The 23,069-nt window shown below is 41.3% G+C and overlaps 1 protein-coding gene across 2 annotated transcripts in view; it reads left to right on the plus strand.

The window, feature by feature from the left end:
* The window catches only part of CARD11 (caspase recruitment domain family member 11), a 121,642-nt gene that overhangs the window by 88,681 nt on the left and 9,892 nt on the right, over nucleotides 1-23,069 (plus strand). For both annotated transcript variants that reach the window (XM_054080721.1, XM_009564592.2), the window contains exons 3-23: nucleotides 1,159-1,296; nucleotides 1,934-2,259; nucleotides 3,175-3,354; nucleotides 5,272-5,424; nucleotides 5,516-5,641; nucleotides 6,123-6,320; nucleotides 6,639-6,818; nucleotides 7,844-7,898; nucleotides 9,129-9,244; nucleotides 10,419-10,522; nucleotides 12,905-12,957; nucleotides 13,612-13,744; nucleotides 14,328-14,529; nucleotides 15,278-15,404; nucleotides 16,674-16,914; nucleotides 17,336-17,432; nucleotides 18,498-18,593; nucleotides 19,527-19,659; nucleotides 20,205-20,384; nucleotides 21,539-21,663; nucleotides 22,506-22,621. In XM_054080721.1, the coding sequence (XP_053936696.1) occupies nucleotides 1,159-1,296; nucleotides 1,934-2,259; nucleotides 3,175-3,354; nucleotides 5,272-5,424; nucleotides 5,516-5,641; nucleotides 6,123-6,320; nucleotides 6,639-6,818; nucleotides 7,844-7,898; nucleotides 9,129-9,244; nucleotides 10,419-10,522; nucleotides 12,905-12,957; nucleotides 13,612-13,744; nucleotides 14,328-14,529; nucleotides 15,278-15,404; nucleotides 16,674-16,914; nucleotides 17,336-17,432; nucleotides 18,498-18,593; nucleotides 19,527-19,659; nucleotides 20,205-20,384; nucleotides 21,539-21,663; nucleotides 22,506-22,621 (3,079 nt within the window). The remainder of the gene's footprint in view (nucleotides 1-1,158; nucleotides 1,297-1,933; nucleotides 2,260-3,174; nucleotides 3,355-5,271; nucleotides 5,425-5,515; nucleotides 5,642-6,122; nucleotides 6,321-6,638; nucleotides 6,819-7,843; nucleotides 7,899-9,128; nucleotides 9,245-10,418; nucleotides 10,523-12,904; nucleotides 12,958-13,611; nucleotides 13,745-14,327; nucleotides 14,530-15,277; nucleotides 15,405-16,673; nucleotides 16,915-17,335; nucleotides 17,433-18,497; nucleotides 18,594-19,526; nucleotides 19,660-20,204; nucleotides 20,385-21,538; nucleotides 21,664-22,505; nucleotides 22,622-23,069) is intronic.

The raw sequence follows: 23,069 nt of genomic DNA on the forward strand, positions 1-23,069 counted from the left end.
CCCACGGTCCTTCAGAATAACAATCAGCACAAACATAAAGAATATGTGACATTACTTTATGAGTTCAACTGAACTCAATTAATCAGCCAGCTTTTCCACAGTGCATTGCTGTGGCAGAGACGAACCTTAAGCAGATTTGACTTCAAGGAGATGGTACTTGCTTGTGCTGCTCACAGGCTCCGTACTGGGTCCAGCCCTGTTCAATGTCTTTATTAGTGACCTGGATGAAGGCATTGAGTGCACCCTCAGCAAGTTTGCGGATGACACTAAGCTGGGTGGAAGCGTGGATCTGCTGGAGGGTAGGGAGGCTCTGCAAAGGGATCTGAACAGGCTGGACCGCTGGGCCGAGACCAATGGCATGAGGCGCAACAAGGCCAAATGCCGGGTCCTGCGCTTGGGGCACAACAACCCTGTGCAGTGCTACAGACTAGGAGAAATCTGGCTAGAAAGCTGCCTGGAGGAGAAGGATCTGGGAGTGCTGGTTGACAGCCGACTGAACATGAGCCAGCAGTGTGCCCAGGTGGTCAAGAAGGCCAATGGCATCTTGGCTTGTATCAGAAACAGTGTGACCAGCAGGGCCAGGGAGGTTATTCTCCCTCTGTACTTGGCACTGGTGAGACCGCACCTTGAGTACTATGTTCAGTTCTGGGTCCCTCACCACAAGAAGGATGTTGAGGCTCTGGAGTGTGTCCAGAGAAGAGCAACGAAGCTGGTGAAGGGGCCGGAGAACAAGTCTTAGCAGGAACGCCTGAGAGAGCTGGAGTTGTTTAGCCTGGAGAAGAGGAGGCTGAGGGGAGACCTTATTGCTCTCTACAACTACCTGAAAGGAGGTTGTGGAGAGGAGGGAGTTGGGCTCTTCTCCCAAGTGACAGGACAAGGGGGAATGGCCTCGAGCTCTGCCAGGGGAGGTTCAGGCTGGACATCAGGAAACAATTTTTCATGAGAGGGGTCATTGGGCACTGGCAGAGGCTGAGCAGGGAGGGGGTGGAGTCCCCTTCCCTGGAGGTGTTTAAGGAACGGGTGGATGAGGTGCTGAGGGGCATGGGTTAGGGAGTGTTAGGAGTGGTTGGACGGGATGACCCAGCGGGTCCCTTCCAACCTAGTGATTCTATGATTCTGTGATTCTATGTCACCTTTCTCTCTGTTCTCCGTACTTAGGTCGACTGCTGGACATTCTCCACACCAGGGGCCAAAGGGGCTATGTAGTTTTCTTGGAGAGCCTGGAGTTTTACTACCCTGAACTCTACAAACTGGTGACAGGGAAAGAACCTACACGAAGATTTTCCACTATTGTTGGTGAGTAGAATCATTCCAAAAGGAGCCTGTTGAAATAAGGACCATTGTGAAGACTGAGTTTGATTTTTTCAGGCAAGACATGGAAATAAAAGCTAGCTTCATAGTGGCATTCTGCAGTTTTTCAGTCCTCTTCAATGCAAAATGAGCTACTAACAGGTAATGTATAAAGAAAAGAAACATCTCAGTTGTCTGAATGAAGTCGAAGAGCTTCAAATTGAATGATAGGCAATACAAGAAATCTCAAGAAAAGAAATATCAGAACAAGGGACTAAATTATACAGATGACCTACACAGGTGCAGGAAATTTGAGGGATTCAGATTAATTGTACTCGTACAGATTATCCTTACAAAGTCTGTGCTGTTTCCACCGGCCTGTCAGCTCAGCTGAAACACAACAAGTGTAAAGCCTTCATACTCTATCCAGACAAGCTGTGTGCATCTATGTTGTGATTCTGATAATAGTGCCCTGTATAATATTTGTACTGTTGCCAGTTAGACATACAAATGTGTAAGTGTTTGTGCATATTCTGCACCTCTGTACGTGTTCTGGGACATCTGTTTCACATTCAGTTCTGCTGACCCTACTTAGTATAAAATTACTTTATTAGATGTTGATAAGCTGTTCAAACATTTTCAGTGGAGGAGGGACATGAAGGCCTTACCCATTTCCTAATGAATGAGATCATTAAGCTTCAGCAGCAAGTAAAGACAAAAGATATGCAGCGCTGTGAACTCTTGGCTAAGTCTCGCCAGTTGGAGGATGAGCGAAAGCAGCTAAAACTAAACAAGATAGAGCTGCTGACCTTCCAGGAGAGATACAACAAGATGAAGGAGGAGAGGAACAACTACAACGATGAGCTGGTCAAAGTGAAAGATGAGAACTACAATCTAGCCATGAGATATGCCCAGCTGAGTGACGAGAAGAGCATGGCTGTGATAAGGAGCCGAGACCTCCAGTTAGAGGTGAGATAAATGCTGTGGGCTGCTTTAATCAGGAGCAGCAATGGAGAACGTCAGTGGCATCTGGCAAAACGAGACCTTCTCTGACAATCGAAAGGTGTAGAGCTCTCATTTGCTTTGCTTATCCAGATGATTAGAGGCATCGCTGTGCAGAAATGCTAACTACAGTGATACATATTAATGGCAAATAATTTTCATATTTGTAATGGATTAACAGAACCTAGCATACTTAAAAACAAAATTGTAAGAACATCATTGTTTGCTAAAAACATAATTTTACATTTTCAGGCTCAGTAATATCTTGGGGCGGTTATCCAGGTCTGCACAACAGCTGCCGGTGGTTTATTCAAAAAGTCTCACATGCAGCACTGGAACAGAACTGAAACCTCTATTTTCAAATCTTCCCTTAAGCCAGGATCATCATTACCTTCTTCCCAAGCCCCCTTCTGTTTGAAGCCACTTTTTCTTTGTAGGAACCTCTCTTTTCTATCCAGAACTCTAAGCCTATGTTTTTCCCAATCCAACCAGCCTATGTGCAAAAGCACAATGTGTGGTCAGCCTCCCGAGTGTTAGTTCCATTTCCCGCTTCTTTGTTTATTATTAAAGGATTGAGAACCCATCATTTTTCTTCTAGTCCAGATGTTATCAAAATTTACAACCAGCCCAGGTGTACTTGTACCTAGGAAATAGCAGGCTTCTGCTGGAGAGTTCAGCAGTTCAATTGTGGATATTTGATGCACACACGCTTACACCCAATTATCTGCTGCTTATTAGCATTCATAGTTTAAGCTGTTTTTTCCACCTATGAGTATGTTCTCGCCTGGAAGTGAGAGTGTTTTCAGAGCAGTAAACATCAGAGCTAGGAATGATTCCTTTCCTTTCCTCTTTCTCCTTTTCACTGCTCTCTGGCTGATCCAGATTGATCAGCTGAAGCATCGTTTGAACAAAGTGGAAGAGGAGTGCAAGCTGGAGAGGAACCAGTCTTTGAAGCTGAAAAATGATATTGAAAACCGACCCAAAAAGGAACAAGTTTTGGAGCTAGAGCGGGAAAATGAGATGCTGAAGACTAAAATCCAGGAGTTACAATCCATCATTCAGGTATAAAAACAGATTGCTACATTTAAAATTCCAGCTACTTCAGCTTACTCCTCCTGCTTACCAAGAAGATGGATTCAACAGGCTTCAACCCTGTGCCTCCAGGCACCCCCACACTTTCCTCCCATACTGTCTCACATTCTCCATGTGTCCTTACTGCCTGCCTTGGTGCCTCTCCCTCAGGTTCTAAGTGTCTGGAGGAGGCTATGAGAATGGGACAGAGGAGGAGGTGTTGACAGCTCCCGTGGGTTTTCAGTAGGGAGACACGAAGTTGAGTACATAACAGGGTAACTATGAACAAGAGGAGGAGATGTCATGGTCTCTGCTACTGCTCCTCACCTCAAACTCAACGCATACTTGTTGTAGTGCTGGGAAGTGTTGGGTGAAACCTTTATCTGCATAAGAGCAAAGTTTGACAAGCAGAAGTTTGGTTATACATCTCCCAGCTGTCTGTAGTGCTCCTTGTACAAACACATGCATGAGGAGTTCTACTCCCCAAAAAATTATCATCTAATAAATCAAGCCATACATGAGAGATTGACTCTTTCAGGGTGCAGAGTGCAGCTGTTTAATTGCTGAGCATTCAACTCCATGTTTTGGCTCCACTGTGGTTCTTTGTGCCAGTCTGTTACTACAAAGCTATGTTAAATAGCCAGCCCAGAAATTTCCGACAGTGACTCTGTATTCTGGGCTATTGTCATACGTATGCCAAAAAGTCTTAATGAATCAGAGGGTGATAAAGCTTTGTGTACTTGAGTGGTCACTGGTTACCAGAACGCTCTGTAAAACACTGCTGTAACTTGCAGACAGATCTTAACTAACTTCTTTTGGGGCAGATGGGGGGAAAGAATGAGATACATCAAATTTAGCACTGTGTTACTCTTTGAAGAACTTAGTCAAATATTAGGATATATGTGAGAGTGCTTAGCACTGGGCTAGACAAGGCTTGTGGCATTTTAAAACAAAACTGAAAAAAATTATCAATAGAATACATTTCTGAAATGGCTGTAGCCTCTAGCAGTGCCTAACGATTCCTAGTTCTAATACCAATCCAATTCAAAGGTTGACAAGGGGCGTAGCACAGATGGTTCTGGAAGTTCTGGTCCACATAGAATCCCTTCTACTAATTGAAATGGTCTTGTAGTACGTAAAGAAACAGAGAAAGAATCATGAAATAGCTAAAAGTAGGATGGAAATTCTCCTAAGTGAAAGTATAAATAAACAAAAGACAGTTTGTTCTAGAAATACTTAGGTGTACTTAGAAATACTGAGTAATCAAAATGTCACTGAAATCTCCAGCTTAGTCTGAGTACTTTAAAAATAAATGTGCATATTGCTTGCTTGCATTTTGTGCCTTTTTTGTCTTCCATTTATGGTTAATTTTGGATAGGAATTTATTTATTGGAAGCTACTCTGGTGATTTTGTTAATTTTAAATCTGAAAGAAAAAAATATTGCTGGACACTATAGAAAATGAAGCAGTGGTACGAGCTACTCCAGGCATATTTAACATTCTCTGAGCAGAGCCCTGCAAAGCCTATGCATGCTTTAAAAATTCCCCTGCAGGTTTTCTTAGGCCCTGCTCTTTGGCAAAGGGTGATTTTTGTGCTCAGTGAGGGCTGATTAGTAGAGAAGAGTTTTGAATGCAAGGCTTGAAGTTAAGAATTATCACTGCATCCAAAATGGATCGAATTATAGGCAGTAGAGTAAAACAGTTCCTTCATCAGACTATTCTGACAGTCTTTATTCATCTTCTCCGACACTATTTTAAAATATGAACAGATGTCCATCTCTTCTGCTTTCCCATTGCAATACCATGTTCATTTTCTACTCCTCTTGCTTGTTACTGTCTTTGTTACTTTCCTCCCTGTGATGCTATTTTGTGTTTTGCTGCTTGTCTCTTAAAAATGTCTTTCCTCAGGCTGACAAGCGGAGTTTGCCAGATTCAGACAAAGCCATTCTGGATATTCTGGAACATGACCGTAAGGAGGCACTAGAAGATCGTCATGAGTTGGTCAACAAGATCTTTAATCTCCAAGAGGAGATTCGTCATGTGGAAGACTTGAGAGACAAGGTGAGCAATGGAAGGACAGAAAGATGGAGCATCTCAGGCTGGTGCCCAAAAACTCTGAGAGCAGTGGTGGTTAACAGTGTGTCATTTCCAGTATCTAGAAGAGAAAGAAGATTTGGAGTTAAAGTGTTCGACACTAGGAAAAGACTGTGAGATGTACAAGCACCGTATGAACACTGTGATGATACAGCTGGAAGAGGTGGAAAAGGAGCGAGACCAGGTATCTAACAGTTAAAGTGGAGAAAATTAGAAGCAAAAGTCTACATCTCAGATGTGTCACTTTGGGGAATTGTGGGTAATTGAACCCAAAATACCATTAAAAACTAAACACGAGAAATTGCTACTTATTGGAATTTGCATTACAGTAATTAAACATAGGATAATTTTGGGTTGTTTCCACAGCGTAGCATCTGGCAGGCAGGACCAAGGTCTTAACAACAGCTACTGTGGGCTTTATATTAGTGTCAAGTCATCCTCTTTGCACTCTGGAGCATTTTGCCACCAACCAAGAGGGAGCTGGAAATGAACCACCCTCATCATCCTAATTCTCAATGGTGCATCCTGGTCCTGACTGCTATGTTAATTGGTGAATGATTAACAGTTCTGAAGTCTACATTCACCAAGTCCACCTTACAAACAAAAGCAGCAGGAGAAGGTATCTAGTGCTGAGGTGCAAAGCAGGTTTCTTTTCTCCACTGCAGGCATTCCGCTCGCGTGATGAGGCTCAGACGCAGTATTCACATTGTCTAATTGAAAAAGATAAATACAGGAAGCAGATTCGAGAGCTGGAGGAGAGAAATGATGAGCTCCGAATTGAGGTGGTTCGGAAAGAAGCTTGCATTGTTAACCTGGAGTGCAAACTCCGACGGCTCTCTAAGGACAATAACTTTCATGACCAGGTAGGGCTGAGGAAGACATACTTGAGGGGTTTTTTTAAGACTTGCTTTTAAAAATATTTTGATATGGAAGGAAGAGGAGACTTCTTTAATTCTCTCCATGAATTAACTGAAAAAAGTAATCTCCTTCTACCAAACGTCTATGTTGAGAGTTCTTCTGTACAGTGGGGTTCAAGTGGTCTGCATCATGCACATAGCTTCTCAAAGGCTGACGTTCCACAACTTGCTTTTAAATCGTAGAATCATGGAATGGAAGGGAAATAAATGCAGAAAGACAATTAATTTCTACACTGGGGTGAAGTTTTTCCTTCTGCTCTTTAGAGTTTGCCACGGAATCTACCCATTACCATTATCTCCCAGACCTTTGGGACTTCTAGCCCAAAAGCCAATGGTCAGGAAGCAGATGACTCCTCCACCTCTGAAGAGTCTCCAGAAGACAACAAATTCTTCTTGCCTGATCAAGCTCGACTCAAGAGAAGAGTGAATCTGAAGGGAATCCAGGTATGTCTTAATATGAGGATAGAATGATACAGTGTAGGGACTGTCCAAACTAAGAGACATAAGACACATTGCAGTCATGCCTCTGAAGGTGCTGTGCTGTAAAGTTAGAAATAAATTTGTATATGATAGTGAGCTGTCAGGTTTTGCCCTATGGTGATTTGCATCTAGAGGAGCAGATATAATCAGGCTTTATAGACTGTTTTCTGCCCCTTCTCTCCATTTGCTATATTGTCCTTGCTTCTGCTATTCAGTCACATTCTTGGACCATCGTCAATAAGTTGATTCTTTTCCTTCTTAACAGTAGGGGGAAAAAATGGCATAATGCCCAAAGTCTAGCACAGAAGTAACTGAAGATGGAAAACGAAGCATTAGTAGAAAAGCTCACATCAGCTGGGAGGAATAATAGAAAGAAATGGACAAAATCTAGAGTTAAATTAACTGCCTAATTTAGAATTAAATTATAGCAATTTCCCCTTACTTTACTGTAAGGGTTAGTATGAGTTAGCCCATGATTTCCCAACTAGCTGCATTCATACAGCTATTATCCAATGCTGTGTTCAAAATATACAATCTAACATTCAGGGGTTTGAGCTTCTTTTTCCTTTGATCTGCATTTGAATTCTTCCTGCCCATCATAACCTTTCTGAGCTCTGACTGTCATTATTACTTGTGGCAAGAGAGCTGCATTTTTTATGTTGCTCACTCCAAAAGGATGCCTGTGGTATTAACAGCTGCCTGAAACCAGTCCCAAGGCACCCACTTCACCTTTTGTCTCTTTGTTCCCTCAGCAGAATCTGGAAATTGCTATGCATTTGGGCTAGACTTTTAGAAGTAGTTGGGTCGTTAACTCTCATTCACTGCCATGGTGTTTGGATACCTAAATATCTTCTCAATTTTGGGTCCTGTTCTTTAAAGGAGCACAAATATATTGCAGCATAACAGTGAAAAAAGGGGTGAACATGTCTGGTTTACAGAGTGTGGCAAATAGTCTACATTTGTGCTGATTTTTGTCCTCTTTCTTTTAGATAAATCCAAGAGCTAAATCCCCTGTCAGCATGAACAAAACATCAGACTTTCAAGGTCAGACAGAGCACTCATGTCCTTATTCCTTTTCTCCTGCTTTGTCTCATTCACTTAATCTCTTTAAGTTGTTTTAAGAAACACGCCAACCAGGGAAATTCTTAACTAGGTCCGAGTCAGTAAAAACAGGCAGTTTGTGTCATAGTGAGCAATGTCATAATTTAAAGTAGTCCTGTTCTACCTGAATCTTCTCTCCATCCAGAGATACCTCCACAGAAACACAGTATTACATCCCGTAGCTTACCTAATTTTTCTGTTTACTTGGTTTTCCACTTATTTTACAAAAGTATTAGTCGTAGGTGTAACACCTGGACTAAAAAGTCATTATACTATTTCCTTTTTGTTGTTGAAAAAAATCCTTTAAGCTGAAAAATCCCTAATCTAGTGATCGTCTGATGGATTCCTTCAGCAAAAAGGAATTAATTTTAAATCTAAAGCATTGCAAAGGTTCAGGGGAGGGAGGTTGACCCACCCATCAGCCAGCTGCCAATTTACCAAATTCATTGCCATTAACTCATGTTTGAGCTGCTTCAAATTCCTCTTATTCATATAATATTGTTCTCAAACCAAACACCATCCTAGGCAGCACTTCTTTCATTTATTTGTAACAGCACGTTCACTGTTGTACAAAATATGATGCAAAATGTGGTTCTCGCTGCAAGATAATGCATGTTAAACTGTATGTTTGGTGTCAGGTAATGTGCGTTAGTACAGATTAGAAGTGCTGAGGAAGGGAAGGAGTCCACAAAGACATTGATACTGTGCTACCTGGGGCTGCCAAGGGATCTCAAGCTTCTTGGTCCCTGTTGGAAATTTTTTGTTGTAAAAAGTTAGCATCATCCAGTGAGCCAATCTTATTGCAGGTGATCAGATTCAGATGATGAAGTTAAAACATAGGTTTATAAAATGATTTTCCTTTAATTTGTCAAATAGTATTCATAGACCTAATAAAAAAACATACAGCACAGAGTTGAAAGGAAGAGTTGACGAGAGGCTGTCCAGAGTAGAGGGCATTTCTGTGCTTTATTGGGAAGCTGACGGGGAGGGAAAGGGAGAACTGTAGCCCTCAGAGCATGTCCCGGAGCCTCTGTCCAGTACAGGGGAAACAAGATAAGCTGAAACAGAAAGATAACTTATGGCTTGTTGCAGATCTGTGAAAGACTGTACTGAAAGAGATCTGACATAGTTTTCTCTGGTGTCTGTATTTTTCCCTGTCATCCGTGAGCGCAGCAGTCAGAGCACAGGATGAAGATGGGGCTGATGGCAGCAACGGCCGTACAGATACGAGTTCCTCCAATTCTGTTTCCATGAGTAACTCCATCAGCAGCAGTGAAGTCAGCAAAATTGTAAGAAGCCTTTAGATGCCCCTTTCCTGTCTACTGTTGTCCCTCCTAATGTGGCTCAGAGCTTTTGCAATCCAGTCTAGCACTTCACTAGCATCCCAACTGTGATCCTATTCAAGGCTCTTGTCAAAGGCTCCCTTAATCCACTTACCAGCATTTTGTTAGAACTATGTTATTAGCCTTGTCCAAAGTCACAGAATTGGTTTATGTTTATTTAAAGATATTTCAAAGGTATTTATGACCTCTTGCTGTCTCCTTATGCCATTTCACATTTATTGTTCGAAGGAAGAGATTTTCTTTAAAAGCTGCTTTGCAATTTGTTGAAGAAAACTTTCAGGGTGGTTTTGAGTTCTCTAATGCTTCTCCTGTCTATAAGTAACAGTGAGTGAGAAAAGGGGTGCAGATCACAGCTGGAAATTTCTGCATATCATAGCCAAACCATTTCTTCCCTGCTTGCTATATCCCCATAATCTCCCAAGGTAGATATTCCATTAAACATATGTGAGCACTGACACAGCAGGACAAGCAGACAGAGTGCTCTTGCAGAGTGTTAATAACAAAGAACAAAACATCTTTCTAGAACACCGTGAAAAATGCTGCCTCCAGGAAATTAAAATTATACCCAAGAATAACCAGGAAAGAATTCCCTAACACCTGTAATAAGCTTAGCTGGGTTAGGAATATTCTTTGGAATATCTGTTGGATATTTTGATGTTTTATACTGTCTTCCCTCTAATACATTTCAGAGTTTAGTTTCCAGTGCACTAGATTAATAACTTCATGTATGTAGAGCTGTATTTTTCTTCCTCATTCCTATTATTTATATATATATAAGTATACATTCATTCTGCTTTTCATCCTCTTCCTCCTGTACGCCAGCTGTGCCACACATCGAGAGTAAAGTTAAAATTGTTTGGTGAACCTGCCAGTCATGTGGTCACAGGAGAAGGTACTGTGCCAGGACACAAGCTGCGCACATTGCTAAAATACCGGAATATATGAATATGAATGCTCTTGCGTATAGCATTCTGCACATGTAGAATCAATTTCTCTTACTATTGTGTGCGCTTCGCAGTGCCGACTGCCACCGGCAAGCTAGCAGGCTAATGCTTCTGTAAGTTAGAAATGATAGCGCATTTAATACTGATAACCTTTCTGTCACTTTGGTTTTTAAAAGCAAACCCTGAGAAATCGCAACGACAGTATCATGTCTACCACTCCTGAACCTCCAGGAAATGATTCAATAGTCCGACGGTGCAAAGAGGATGCCCCTCACTGCAGGTAGGTAGCTGCGCTGCTGAAATATGCCCAGAAACTGTTGTCACAAGGTAAAAATGCCCCTAAATGTCCTTGTGTCTGTCTCTACTTGGAAAGCTTCCATCAGGCAGCAGGACTGACTTGCTGCAATTCTCAAGGCTGCAGTCTTTCATCCCTCATTTTGTCCAAAACACTCCGGAGTCTCTGACAGTTCAGCTGGGGATGAATGACACAATGGTACCACTGCAGCACTGACTTTTTAATGCACACATTAAGAAACAGAATGTACTTTGCCTTTGTAGACTGATAAGGTTTCACTTTTGGCTTTTCAGCCCCATGCTCCTGTGTCTGTGTCCCTCTCCTCTTCCCTTGTCTCAAAGCCCCTCCTTCTTCTCTATAAGCTGCCAAAATAGAGCAGAGCTGCTTGAATGTCTGCGAGGAATGGTAGAGGGAGAAGTGGAGGAGGGAGGTGGTTTTTCGTGGGCTCAGGGCTCTGTATCTCAGCATAGCAATGAGGAGAGAGAGAGAGAGATGCATTGTCCTCTGCTTCACCTTCTGCTGCAGCTTCCTCTTCTGTCGGGTCACGGCCTTGAGGACTTCCCCTGCGAATGAAGTCGGATCAGCTGGAGAATGGGAAGTTAGTGGCCAGAAGGAGAGAGACCTTGCTTGCCTCACAGTCCCCTGATGGCACTGACCCCTTTTCTAAAAGGTTTATAGCAATGCTATACTTGGATGTACTGTTCTGGTGTCAATAGCATCAGTGTTTGTATCGGAAATATTGGCAGCTACAAATAAATTCCCTAAAGGTCTCAAGAAGAAGGAGAAGAGAACAAATCTCAAGCAAACTGATTTGGAAGAAAGCAATATAGGTGGAAGGTTTAGATCTGTGTTAGATCTACTTTTTTTTAGATCTAGTCTTTATTAGAATGTTATTTACATTTTTAATGCTTTTCAAAGCAAACTGATCTCTGACACACTGCAGCTTTTGCCTCTCTTTCTCTGTGTAAAGCTTTGCCTGTGAGCTTTCAGTTGAAGGCATCGTCTGCCAGTTCCACACAATTTTCTAGGCTGCTGAGGGTTTAGGCAGAGTTTATTCTACTCTTCCTTAGGTTGTCCTATACTGTATTCCAAGACCCTTTTAAAAGTATGTTGTATTCATTCAAGACGGAGAGAAGGAGTTGATCAGTTAATGATTTGAATGTTTCAGGTGCTTAACTTGAAAAGCCTTTGGCAAGCTTGAACATTTAAATATTTGCAGTATATTACAGAATGCAGTAAAGATTACATAGATATTATTCATCTTGTGGACCTAATTTCACCACGGCTCTGACTATATTCTCTTCCATATGTTAAGGGACTGGATGACTGAGCTGTACTGAAATCTGAAACTCTTCCTTGTATTAGATACTCCTTCCCACTGGCATGTGGATGGAAAAGGTACCCTGGAGCAAGGTCTGAATGTGACCTTAATTTTTTGAGTTAATAATCACTAAAGCCAAGTAACTCAAGAGCATGCCCAAAAGTTCACCGTGGTTTATAATTTTAAAATTAGCCTGCTGAGGTTTTTTTATTTTGTTTGTGAGCATAATTCAAAATAATCGCTGTTTGCATGCCAAGTTGCAGGTTTCACAGTTCATCCGATCTTGATTTGTGTGAAAAAAAAAAGTGAGATCATAATTTAATAGGTAGGAAAAGATGCGTTATTTCCCTGCTTATGCAGGGAAACCAGAAAGGATGTCAGTGGGAGTTGGACGAGGGGCAGTGCTGTGGCATAATGGTTTCTGTGCAAAAGCTTGGTACATCTTGCCATTCTGTTACTGTAAGTATCTGAGTAACCATGCGAGGTTCCATTAAGCTGTTATAAAATGCTTCAAAGACTTTAAATCAAGCAGGTAAATTACTCCTTTACTGCTGCACCTCAGTCACTTCCCTTACAGTCACTCTGTCCATCACTGAGCTTGTGACATTTTTGATCTATCATGGAAAAAATGCCATGCTGCAGGTACTCTACAACCGTTTATCTCAGTGCTGAAGCAGATGTGGTGTAAGTCACACAAACGAGACCATCAGTCAGCAGCTTCCCTTTGTCTTCAGCAAAATCTTCCTTCCCTCAGTGCTGTTAGCAGCTCTTCCTTCTGAATCTTCTTCCTGCTTCCCATTCTTCCCATGCTGGCTGACACATACTGTCTGCCTGCCATCTTCCGATTTCTTCCCTGGGCCCACAAATGTGTGACTTATTTTCCTGCAGCTGCACAATTGCCTAATGCACCACCTCCAACATCTTTCTTTTTCACAGAAAACATTCCTCCTTCAGAACTTAATGAAATCTGCTGAAAATGGGAAAGTGAACAGCTTTCTCCCTCTCTCTCTCTCTTCCATTATCTCATGCCTTGTTTTTAATTCCAGCCTGGTTGAAGAGGACAATGACAGCTTTGGATATGATGCTTTGGAGCTCGATGGTAAGTGAGAGGATATAACATATACAATTTAACTATGAGATGTGCAATTAGTTGATCAGCTACAGAGAGTGTCAAATAATCAACTCCTGGTCTAAATAAGATGGGTCACATAGTCTGAGAAAAAATCTAGTCGAGTTCATTATAACAAGAAAACAAAGGATCAGCTAGTGTAGAAATAAGAAAACAGAAGATTAGTGGGAGAAGGACTAGATTGGATGAATAGATGGAGGGTACTTAGCTGAGGTTTGCGGGTTGATAAGACCTCCATCCTTAAAATGCGGAAAGCGTCAAGTTGAGAGGGGAAAGAGTAAAAACGACAGAGCCAGATTCTTCTTAGTGCTATGCAATGAACGGAGAAGAGGCAACGGGCACAAATAAAGAACAAGCCATTTCATTTAAATAGAAAAAAATAAAGGGGGGTTGACTAGACAGTCTCCAGAGGTCACTTCCAACATGCTGTTCTGCGAGAGGGATCTGGTAGATCCAGTAAGCAAGACTGGAATTCCTTGCCATGGCTTGTGGACAAGAATCATGCCTCTGCATCAGGAATTTCCTCCTTCAGTTTTGGTTGGGATCAATCAAACATTCATCTTCCCCTTTTCCATCTTTGTCACTCTATCTAGGACCCATTTTCATTCTTTTTATTCTTTTCAGATGACAGCCATGACAGGCAGTCGCATGGAGCTCCTTCAGTGCACTCTTCCTCTTCTTCTCATCAGTCAGAAGGCCTGGATGCCTGTGAGCTTGAGCATGTCAACTCCATATTTAGAAAATTCTCTCTGGAGAGGTATTTGTGATGCCAGTTTACCTACCTTAGAGAGAGACTGAGGGGAAAGGCTACTGTGCTAGAGATCTTCCATTTCTCTTATTAGTTGCTGAAGATAGAATGGCAGGACTATGATGTCCCAAGTTATTTGACACAAATATCTCCTGATAGTGTGCTAGGTCTTTGCTTCTTTATGTTGGCAACGGTATAACATGTTATTTTGGAGCCCTTTCACATCCTGTAAACCAATCAACACCACCCTAAGATTTCTAAAACTTCAAGGCAGACAAAATGTTCTAGAGGCTTAAATTTATCCTTGTGATCTTGTAATGTTGCTCCTGCAGGTTGCTAGGTGAGGCAGGATTGCACACGTGACCGTGTAGTCCACATTCAGTCATGTCAGAGCACTTGAGGCTATCTAGATGCTCTTCTCCAGAACTTACACAGTGATGAAAAGGATTTCTTTTAGAGTCCTTAGATCCGATTGCTTGATAACACCAAAAGCTTCTTTATATCTCTCATTTATCATGCACCAATTTAATCCTGGAGTGACAGTTAAAGGCTGAGATAACTGTCTAACTGTTACTTTCTCTCATGAACACAGACCTTTTCGTCCCTCTGTCACATCTGTGGGTCGCATTAGAAGCTCCTGCCATACTGTCCAGCGTGTGACACTAAATGGAGACAGTCTCAATTCAGAAATCACTCTGGTTGGGGGTAATGATAAAGGGAGCTTTATTAGCTCTGTCAAGGCGGGATCACTTGCAGAGAAAGCAGGCCTTCGGGAGGGACACCAAATCCTACTGGTGAGCATAAAATAATCAATTAACAGTGTTGGATGTCTGCTATTGACTATGAAAATGTGGGAGAACAGCTTTTATGGTCATCTAACATGCACACACGCGCTTCTGCGCGTCACAGTAGCTCTATATGGAAGAGATGAGAGCAGCTGATGCTTTCTTTAATGCTGTACTTTGTAGTACAGCCCCTTTATAAAGACTAGAATGCAATTTTCTCTGATCTTCCCAGTACTTTCCTGTCTGAAAGGATATTTGTGCTACTTAGCTTGCCTTGATGACTCCTAAACCATTCTTTGAGTGGCCTATTCTGAGACTGGACACGTTATGAACAGAAACCGATCCAGCTTCAATATGAATGGGAAGGGCTGCACACCTGCATAGCTCTCCCCGGCGTCACATAAGCAAGAGTTCAACAATACTTCTGCTAAGTTACACTTTGCTTAGTTTTCCCTCCATTGCCAATGTTCCCAAACCATTTTCCTACTAAAATGTCCAACGAGGGGAAAAAACACAACTGATATTCCTGTACTACTTACTACTGGGAAGCCTGGGGTTGTCAAAGAGTTGCAGTTCTGTTGACTGCTAACATTCCTAATTTGAGAGAAAATAAATTAAATTATTCAAATTTAATCTGCATCTTGATAGGAAAGCGTCTGCATTGTTTAATCAGAAAAAGATTGTCACTTAGAAAAAATTATGTAATTGACTCAGAGATTGAACTTCTACTGGAGAATAATATTTCTTTCATACCTAGTTGGACGGCTGCATCAAAGGGGAAAATCAGAGTGTTCCCTTGGATACTTGCACAAAGGAAGAAGTACACTGGACAATTCAGAGGTGCAGTGGTCCAGTGACACTCCAGTATAAATCAAATCACGAAGGTAAGACTGAAAGTATTTCTCATCTCATATAGCCCCAGGTCTATTATAGTAACTCGTCTGGATGAGAATGACAGAACCAGAATTTCCTTTGTATTGGTATAAATCTGAAGCATGTCCGCTGGTGTTGATTATAGCGACTCTGTGTAACTGCTCCAGCTTTTAGCTTTGTGACTGAGAACAAAAAAAAAAGCCCATATGCTTGTCACTACAGGACTCTGAAGAATTTACATGGTGGGCCAATAACAACATGACTCACAAAACACATTGAGCTTATTTTTATGTACAGCTTTCTGTAATGCAGTGTGGTGAGCTGACTCATCTTTATCCAGCTGAAGTCAATTTAGCATTTACCTGATGGAGTTGCTCTGTTTATTACCTTTGTGGCTTTATCTTATCTTTAGCAGCTGGAGTTCATGTGTGGTGAACAGAATTTAATTTTAGTGTTCATGGCCTGTAATGATAATTTCAGGTTATGGATCAAAAATTACATTCCAAAATCCATTTTTAACTGGTATATATAAATTCGCAGGGTTTTTTTTTCCCCTCTGGTTAGAGTTTCAGCTGCATAGATCACACAGGAAGTGATGTCTTTGATTTTCTTTGATGTTTTCAAAGGTAGGAAAGACTATTGCAATTTTTTTTGAGAACCACTTAACTGCAGATAAAACATGCTATAGATTATAGGAGTGCCAATTAGAACTAATAATAAAGGGAATATCTTGTCATTAAAATAGGTGGCAGAACTCAAGCTGTACTTACAGGATAGAGCTACAGTTGTGTCTGCATCTTGGCTGAGAAGTTCTCTGTTTCACAGGTCATGTGTGGAGCACTGAAAATGGAGTTAACCTAAATGTATCATTATACTGGAACAGCTGCCCAGGGAGGGGGTCGAGTCGCCTTCCCTGGAGGTGTTTAAGGGACGGGTGGATGAGGTGCTGAGGGACATGGTTTAAGGGAGTGTTAGGAATGGTTGGACTCGATGATCCAATGGGTCCTTTCCAACCTTGTGATTCTATGATACTGAGAACATTCTCACAGATTCTGATACCAGCAGCATGAGCCACTTTTGAATCAATGCCCTGTTGGTGTCTTTAAGGTGCAAGAGCCATAACCTTGTTGTTGTGTAACTGGTGCTCTAGAATAGACCCTCTCTCAGAGGAGCCCCAGAAATCTGTGCTGTGTGCTTCTCCCAGAGGATGCCCAGGAATGCGGCAATGCTGAGGTCTGAACGGGAGCCGTCACGCTTCACCCCTTCCTCCATTGCTGCAGGTTATCGAAAACTCCTGTCAGAGCTGGAAGAAGGGCTGATCACATCGGGGGATTCGTTTTATATCCGCTTGAACCTGAACATCTCCAGCCAGCTGGACTGCTGTTCTCTCTCAGTGAAATGCGATGAGATTGTCCATATTCGTGACACTATGTACCAGGGGAGGTGTGAGTGGCTGTGTGCCAGAGTTGATCCTTTCATGGACAAGGACATGGAAATGGGGACCATTCCCAGCTACAGCAGGTGAGCGTAACACTGAGTGACCACAACCACGCAGGGAAATAATAATAATGTGCACTACACAGGGAAATAATAACTCCTAAACTGCCCTGAGAGGTATATGTCTTTATTTTTTAGATAAGACCTGGTGATGTTAAACTGTAACATGAGTTATAAAGTTTTAGAAAGGGGAGTCCGGATGTACCTGAAAAAATAATGTTGGTTTCTCAAAGAGTGTCATAGGAAAATATGCCATGGAGATTAATCCTTAACTGCACTGCAGTCCTGCTTATTATTTTGTTCCTGCATTAACTGTGTGGTTCAGTCAGCCTTCACTGCTGTTTCTATTTAATCTTTTCTGCAGACACAGACCCACTGTAGTTCAGCGTTCTTCTGAGTGGTTTCAGAGATATCTTGATCTGTGTGATTCCACCCTTTCTTTCAGAGCCCAGCAACTTCTTTTGGTGAAGCTGCAGCGGCTGATGCACAGAGGAAGCAAAGACGAGACGGAAAGTTCATACAATACCCTTCGGGCTCTCCGGGTAAGTGTCTACAAGCAAGGTCTTTATAACACTGGTTGCTCCACTGCTAATTGTTGTTCATTATGTTAGTTTTACAGAAAGTCTTGTTTATACCCAAAGTAGGTTTTGATTGTCTGAGGCGATGGGCACCTTAAGTTTGTCTTAAATAATATTGTCCCTGACAGTGGACGTAGCATCAGCACATTATTAACCCTTCCAGATATTAGGGAGTACACTTTAGAAGTCTACTATCTGTTCTGTCTCTACCTTAATCCTTTTCATTCTTCTCTGCCTGTAAGCCTCTAATGCATTTTCATATCCACATGAGGAAGAAGCTGTGTCCTTGGAGTTAATAATCAGAATTATTTCTCTCCTTCTGTGAAGAAGCATCTAATCCACAGAGCTATCATTGTCCCATGTTACACAAACCTGTCTCTTCCAACCTACGAACTATGGAGAGAAGCAGGATTATCAGGTCTTCACACACAACGGCCTTGCTGATTTCTCCTTTTCCCTCAGTGAAAGTAATTTGATTTTTCTTTCTTTAGACCAAATAATTCCATCTTTACATAATTACAAACTAACTTCCTGGTGTATTAGTTACCATACATTATTTTAGATCTTGAAAGACCTATATGTTTCAAACATCTGCAGAGGTGCTGTAGCCAGTGCTTGGGTTTGATTTCAATCGAGGTTAAGTGTCACACATTCCTTCTGTATTCCAGTCCCCACTGATCAAAGGGGCAGAGATCACTGACAGAGATGCTAGTGAAAGCAAAAGCTTTATATGCTGTTTCTTGGTGCCAAAATTACCTCTTTCATAAGCCATGAGAGCCATCTCCTGTGAAGAAAACAATGTGGAAGTGCAGTAACAGAAGCGATGTTTCTCAGCATAGACCGTGCTATGTGTACAGTTTGCTTAGAACATTGTATTTGGGATAGATATGAATCAATCACTATCTCTTCTATTAGAAATATGAAATATCTGTTTGTTCTGTTTCTCAAATGCTGTTGTTTAAAACAAACAAGCAAACAACAAAAAAAAAAAGGAGGGAAAGAAAAATTCCTGTGTTATTTTCTTACCAGAATACATTGCAGCCAGAGGAGCCTCCCCCACAGAACGACCCAAAATCCAGCCCTCGCCTATCCAGAGCAAGCTTTCTTTTGGGCCAAATATTACAGGTAATAAAGTTCAAATCTTCAGCGTAGTGTTGGAAATAGAGGATCTGGCAGCAGATATTCTCAGGCTATCCTAATCTCTTCAGAAACCCCACTGCAGGTCTAGAGGTTGTATTGGAATTTAGTCCTATCAAAAGAGATTTGCTATATGAAAAAGATGAATGGCTTGTGTTTTCTAACTGCTCTTGTGATGTGGGATATTTATTTTGAAGTGCATGCCTTCCATTGCTAATGTAGCTTGATGAATCAAACGTGCCTGCTATCAGAGGCTGAAACGTGTTTTGCTTGAAGCATAAGGACAAATCCATTGGGCCAGACCAAATCCCCAAGTCTCTGTGAGATGAGGTTCCATCAGAAAATAGTCCTTTCATTGTGAGTCTCAGCGTGACAGAAACCATGTGGGTGAAAGATAAAAAAAGTCTTGTGGAGGAAGATGGTTGTGAAGGTTAGCAAATATACAGGAGGAGGAGTTAATATTTGGATAGAGGAATAGTTGGGCGGATGGGGAATGAAAGCATTTCTCAGCGTAAAAATGTGCCATTTGGGAGGTTTTAAGACTCTACGGTACAGCAAAAAGGAGGCAGAATTTTGGGTATAACCTGTGATATATTTGTGCAAATAGTGTGGGTCTGTTACGCTGCTGTGGACATGTCGGTGCTTGTACTGGTGTTAGCAGGGAGTTCTGTGAAGAAAAAAGAAGATGCTGCTTAAAAGCAGAGAACAAAATAAGAAATCCCAAAAGGGATTAACGAATGACCTGGATCAGATCTATGATATTTAAAGAGCCTTAGAATTCCGTCAATAGATCCATGGAGCCTTGTCTTTGATAGACATCGGTAATTCAGATCTCATAGATAACAAGTGTGGGGTAATGAATACATGGGAGAATAAAGAATGTATGAAATGAGGGTCAAATCTCTTTGTTCACTGTTTCAGTTTGTGAGTAGGTCTGAAAACAAATATAAGCGTATGAATAGCAATGAGCGAGTCCGCATCGTCACTGGCTGGCCCTCTGGTCTGGCACGGACCTCATCTGAAGCAAAGAAGCCCTCGCCTGATAAACTGGAAGGTATGGATAGAAAATAATAATAGCTTTTACACATATAGCACTAATATAAAGACCACTTACAATAAGAGCATGGCTGTGAAAAAACATCACAGGTCTTTCCTATTGCTACCCTCTGCGGCCCGCTCTGCAAAAATTAACAGCATTTGTGACCAAAACACTGATTTTACTAAAAGTGCCTTGAGCTTTAGACTTCCATGAGGAAGTTTAGGACACTGAAACTCCCTGTTTGTTTTGCAGCTCTTCCTAGGTTCTTTCTTGCTCTTTGTCTAAGAAATATTTAAGTCAAAGTAAGTCAAGGTAATAACCAGAAAGATTCTCCAAGCAAGTGTCTTGTTAAACTGTGAAATAATCTCTTGAAAGCAAAAGGTGCTTGAATTATTTAGTACTAGGTTGGACATGATACTACTAGTCATGTAGAACACATGACCCCAGCAAAAGAAAAAGGATGACCAGTATGACTAGCCATGCTATTTCTGGTTCATGTATTTCTCCTTTTTCTCTGATGAAAAGGAAACCAGAGGATAAATGTCTTGTTCTTTACTCAGATTTGGATTCCGAAAGTGAAATCAATAAGAGGCTCAGTCTGATCCCTTATAGCTTGGTGAGACCAATCCACTGTGAGCGCAGGCGCCCCGTACTTTTCAGTCCCACCATGCTTGCCAAGACCTTGGTACAGAAGCTTCTCAACTCTGGAGGTGCCCTGGAATTCAACATATGCAAGCCAGGTAATGGGATAAAAGAAGACCATGACTGTTAATCCTCAGTGTCGGAAATCTGGACATATATATGCGCGCACACGTAGGGGCATGCACATGTGATAGTTTCTTGAGGTACTTCAAGTCACATCAGAGTGATATGTAGCTGAAAATCCTGCTTTTTGAGAATATCTGAGAAATTTGAATGTTTTTGAGACAGCCAGTGCACATGGTTATGAGATTCTGTGTCTATGAATATTATCCGTGTGTATGCTATGTGGTTGCTAGGATGCCCCTTCGAGACTGAAATGCTGCGAGTGCTCTTTCTGTTTGCATACTGCTTACATACTGCACATCTAGGCAATGTGAAATTTTGATTAATTTGTTTCTAGTATTTGCTATTATGAGGAATATCTTCCCTAGAGCGACTTTAGGTTTCTATCTCATCCAAGACTGTGAAGATTGTGCATTTGATCTACTCGAAAGACTGATTTTCATCCATGCTAAGTATTTACTGTTAAAGCAATATGCAGTACTGTGATTGCTGTAGGGCAGGATTGTATACAACGCAGCATTAAACACAGCTGACGTTTCATTTTTACACTAATATTGAATACCCACCACGTAGTACACAGTCTTACAGTTATCCAGACAGAGAAACTGGAAAGTTAAGTATTATAATAAACATCCCCTGTCTTGCAACATAAAACAAAAGCTTTGATGTAGAGCTGCAATTCACAAAGGGACCAGTACCCCACATTACACTCAAAGCCAAATTTTTTAAAACTTTAAACACAAATGTTGGAACATTAAATCCTTGGTTTAGGAGTCTATTCTGAAGAGACCTTCTTTTTTTTTTAGCACTTCTCAGCATCCTCCATCCCTGAAATGTAACTATATAACATTAGGTACTGGAATTGTATTTACTGTTTTAATTTAATGCCTTCATAGTGTTTTAGTAATTGCCTAAGGACTCATTGGTGCAGGATATAGCTGAGATGCTCAGCTGTGATCAGATTAAGCTTTAATTGAATTCAGTGGAAGAAATGAAGCAGCTGTTAAGACAATTCATTGCTCGTCTTCTTCCCCCGAACCATCCTTACATCCTGTGTGAAGTACTCTTGGATAGTTTTCTAGGTGTTGATGTAATCTTGATTTTTGTCCTCATGTGCATCTCTTTCCAGATATTGTCACAAAGGAAGAGTTCTTAAGGAAGCAAAGAGCGGAGACTATTATCTTCAGCAGGGAAAAGAATCCAAACACATATGAATGTATTGTACCTGCCAACATTGAGGCTGTCACTGCCAAGGTGCTTAGAATACTCTGCATCCCTTCCACGGGCTATCTGTGAATCTGTCTGCAGTGTCTGTTTCTTCCTGAATAAGACTGACCAATTTATAGTTGCATGTTCTCTCTCTTGTGCACTTTCAATCTCAGATTTATATTTATTCTCCCAAACAGCTTTTATTTGTGCTCTTGCTTTGCCTTTTCTTTATCATCCTGAGCCATATCCTTTTATATTCTTGCTCATTCCCCGTGATGACCCATATCGATGCAGCAAAATATCCTTTCATTTTCTATGCTCCATCCCTTATTCAGTTCCGTGTCACATCATAAGTATATATGAATGTGCGAGAGAGTGAGAGATACAAGGACCTAGAGAAAAGAAAGGATAGCCTGAAACTCAGACACAGGGGTGTACAGTACAAAGATAACAATGTCAAAGACACAGATCTCATATCAAGTAAAGTAGATTTCATGCACAGCATGGAAAAAAAAGGAGAATTAAAGTGTTGGTTTTTTCTCTCACAAGTAGTTGCTGTAGATGTTCTCTCTGAACAAAGAGCACGTATATGTGTTTGTATATACATGTAAAGCTGGTATTTTATCATACTTTTCATCTTTAGATCAATCCGTTTCTATTTTAAGCCTTTTCAGAAAGCTACTAAGCTCAGCTTTTATTTGACTGACTAGTTTTAAGGCAGTAGGAGGAGTTTGGACTTTGAATGTATATTTGATTAAAAGGTTTTAAATTAATACAATGGGAAAGGGAGAGGTTTTCAGCTGACCCTATACGGTGTGGATGTCTTTAGCTCAAGATTCCACAGCAGTGAATGTGCCTTTGTGAATGTGTTATGACTTTGTTTTTAGAACAAGCATTGTCTCCTGGAAGCTGGAATAAGCTGCACAAAGGATTTAATCAAAGCCAAGATATATCCTATTGTTCTCTTTATCAGAGTGTCAGAGAAAAACATCAAGAGGTTCAGGTAACGTATCAAAATCTTTTGCATATTTGATATTGGGTCTTATTCAGTGAATAATTTTCGAGTCCAACACTGTTCTCACTGACAGAAATAAAGAACCTCTTCTCTCTTCATCTGGTGCTTCTATGTGCGCTATTTCTTCCCATGACTCCTACCTGAAATCTTAAAACCGGGGAAAGAAGGAATTCCCCAAATCTAGCACTCTTTCACTGTCACTGATAGCAATGAACATTGTGGGAGTTGAGACTGAAGAATATGTCGTTTTTTCCACGCTCAGCACTCCCACAGCATTTCTTAAGGTAATGCTAGCTGGAAGAGGAAAGGTCGTAAACATTTGCACTCTCCCCACATTCAATCCTTTTAAATTGTTTCCCTATAGCAAATATTTTGCCTTAGAGGCAGCAGGGATGTAGGGGGAGGATAGACCTGGAGTCACTGTATTTTCCACTGC

Source organism: Cuculus canorus, chromosome 15 (assembly GCF_017976375.1).
Source record: "Cuculus canorus isolate bCucCan1 chromosome 15, bCucCan1.pri, whole genome shotgun sequence".
In the NCBI taxonomy this organism is placed as follows: domain Eukaryota; kingdom Metazoa; phylum Chordata; class Aves; order Cuculiformes; family Cuculidae; genus Cuculus; species Cuculus canorus.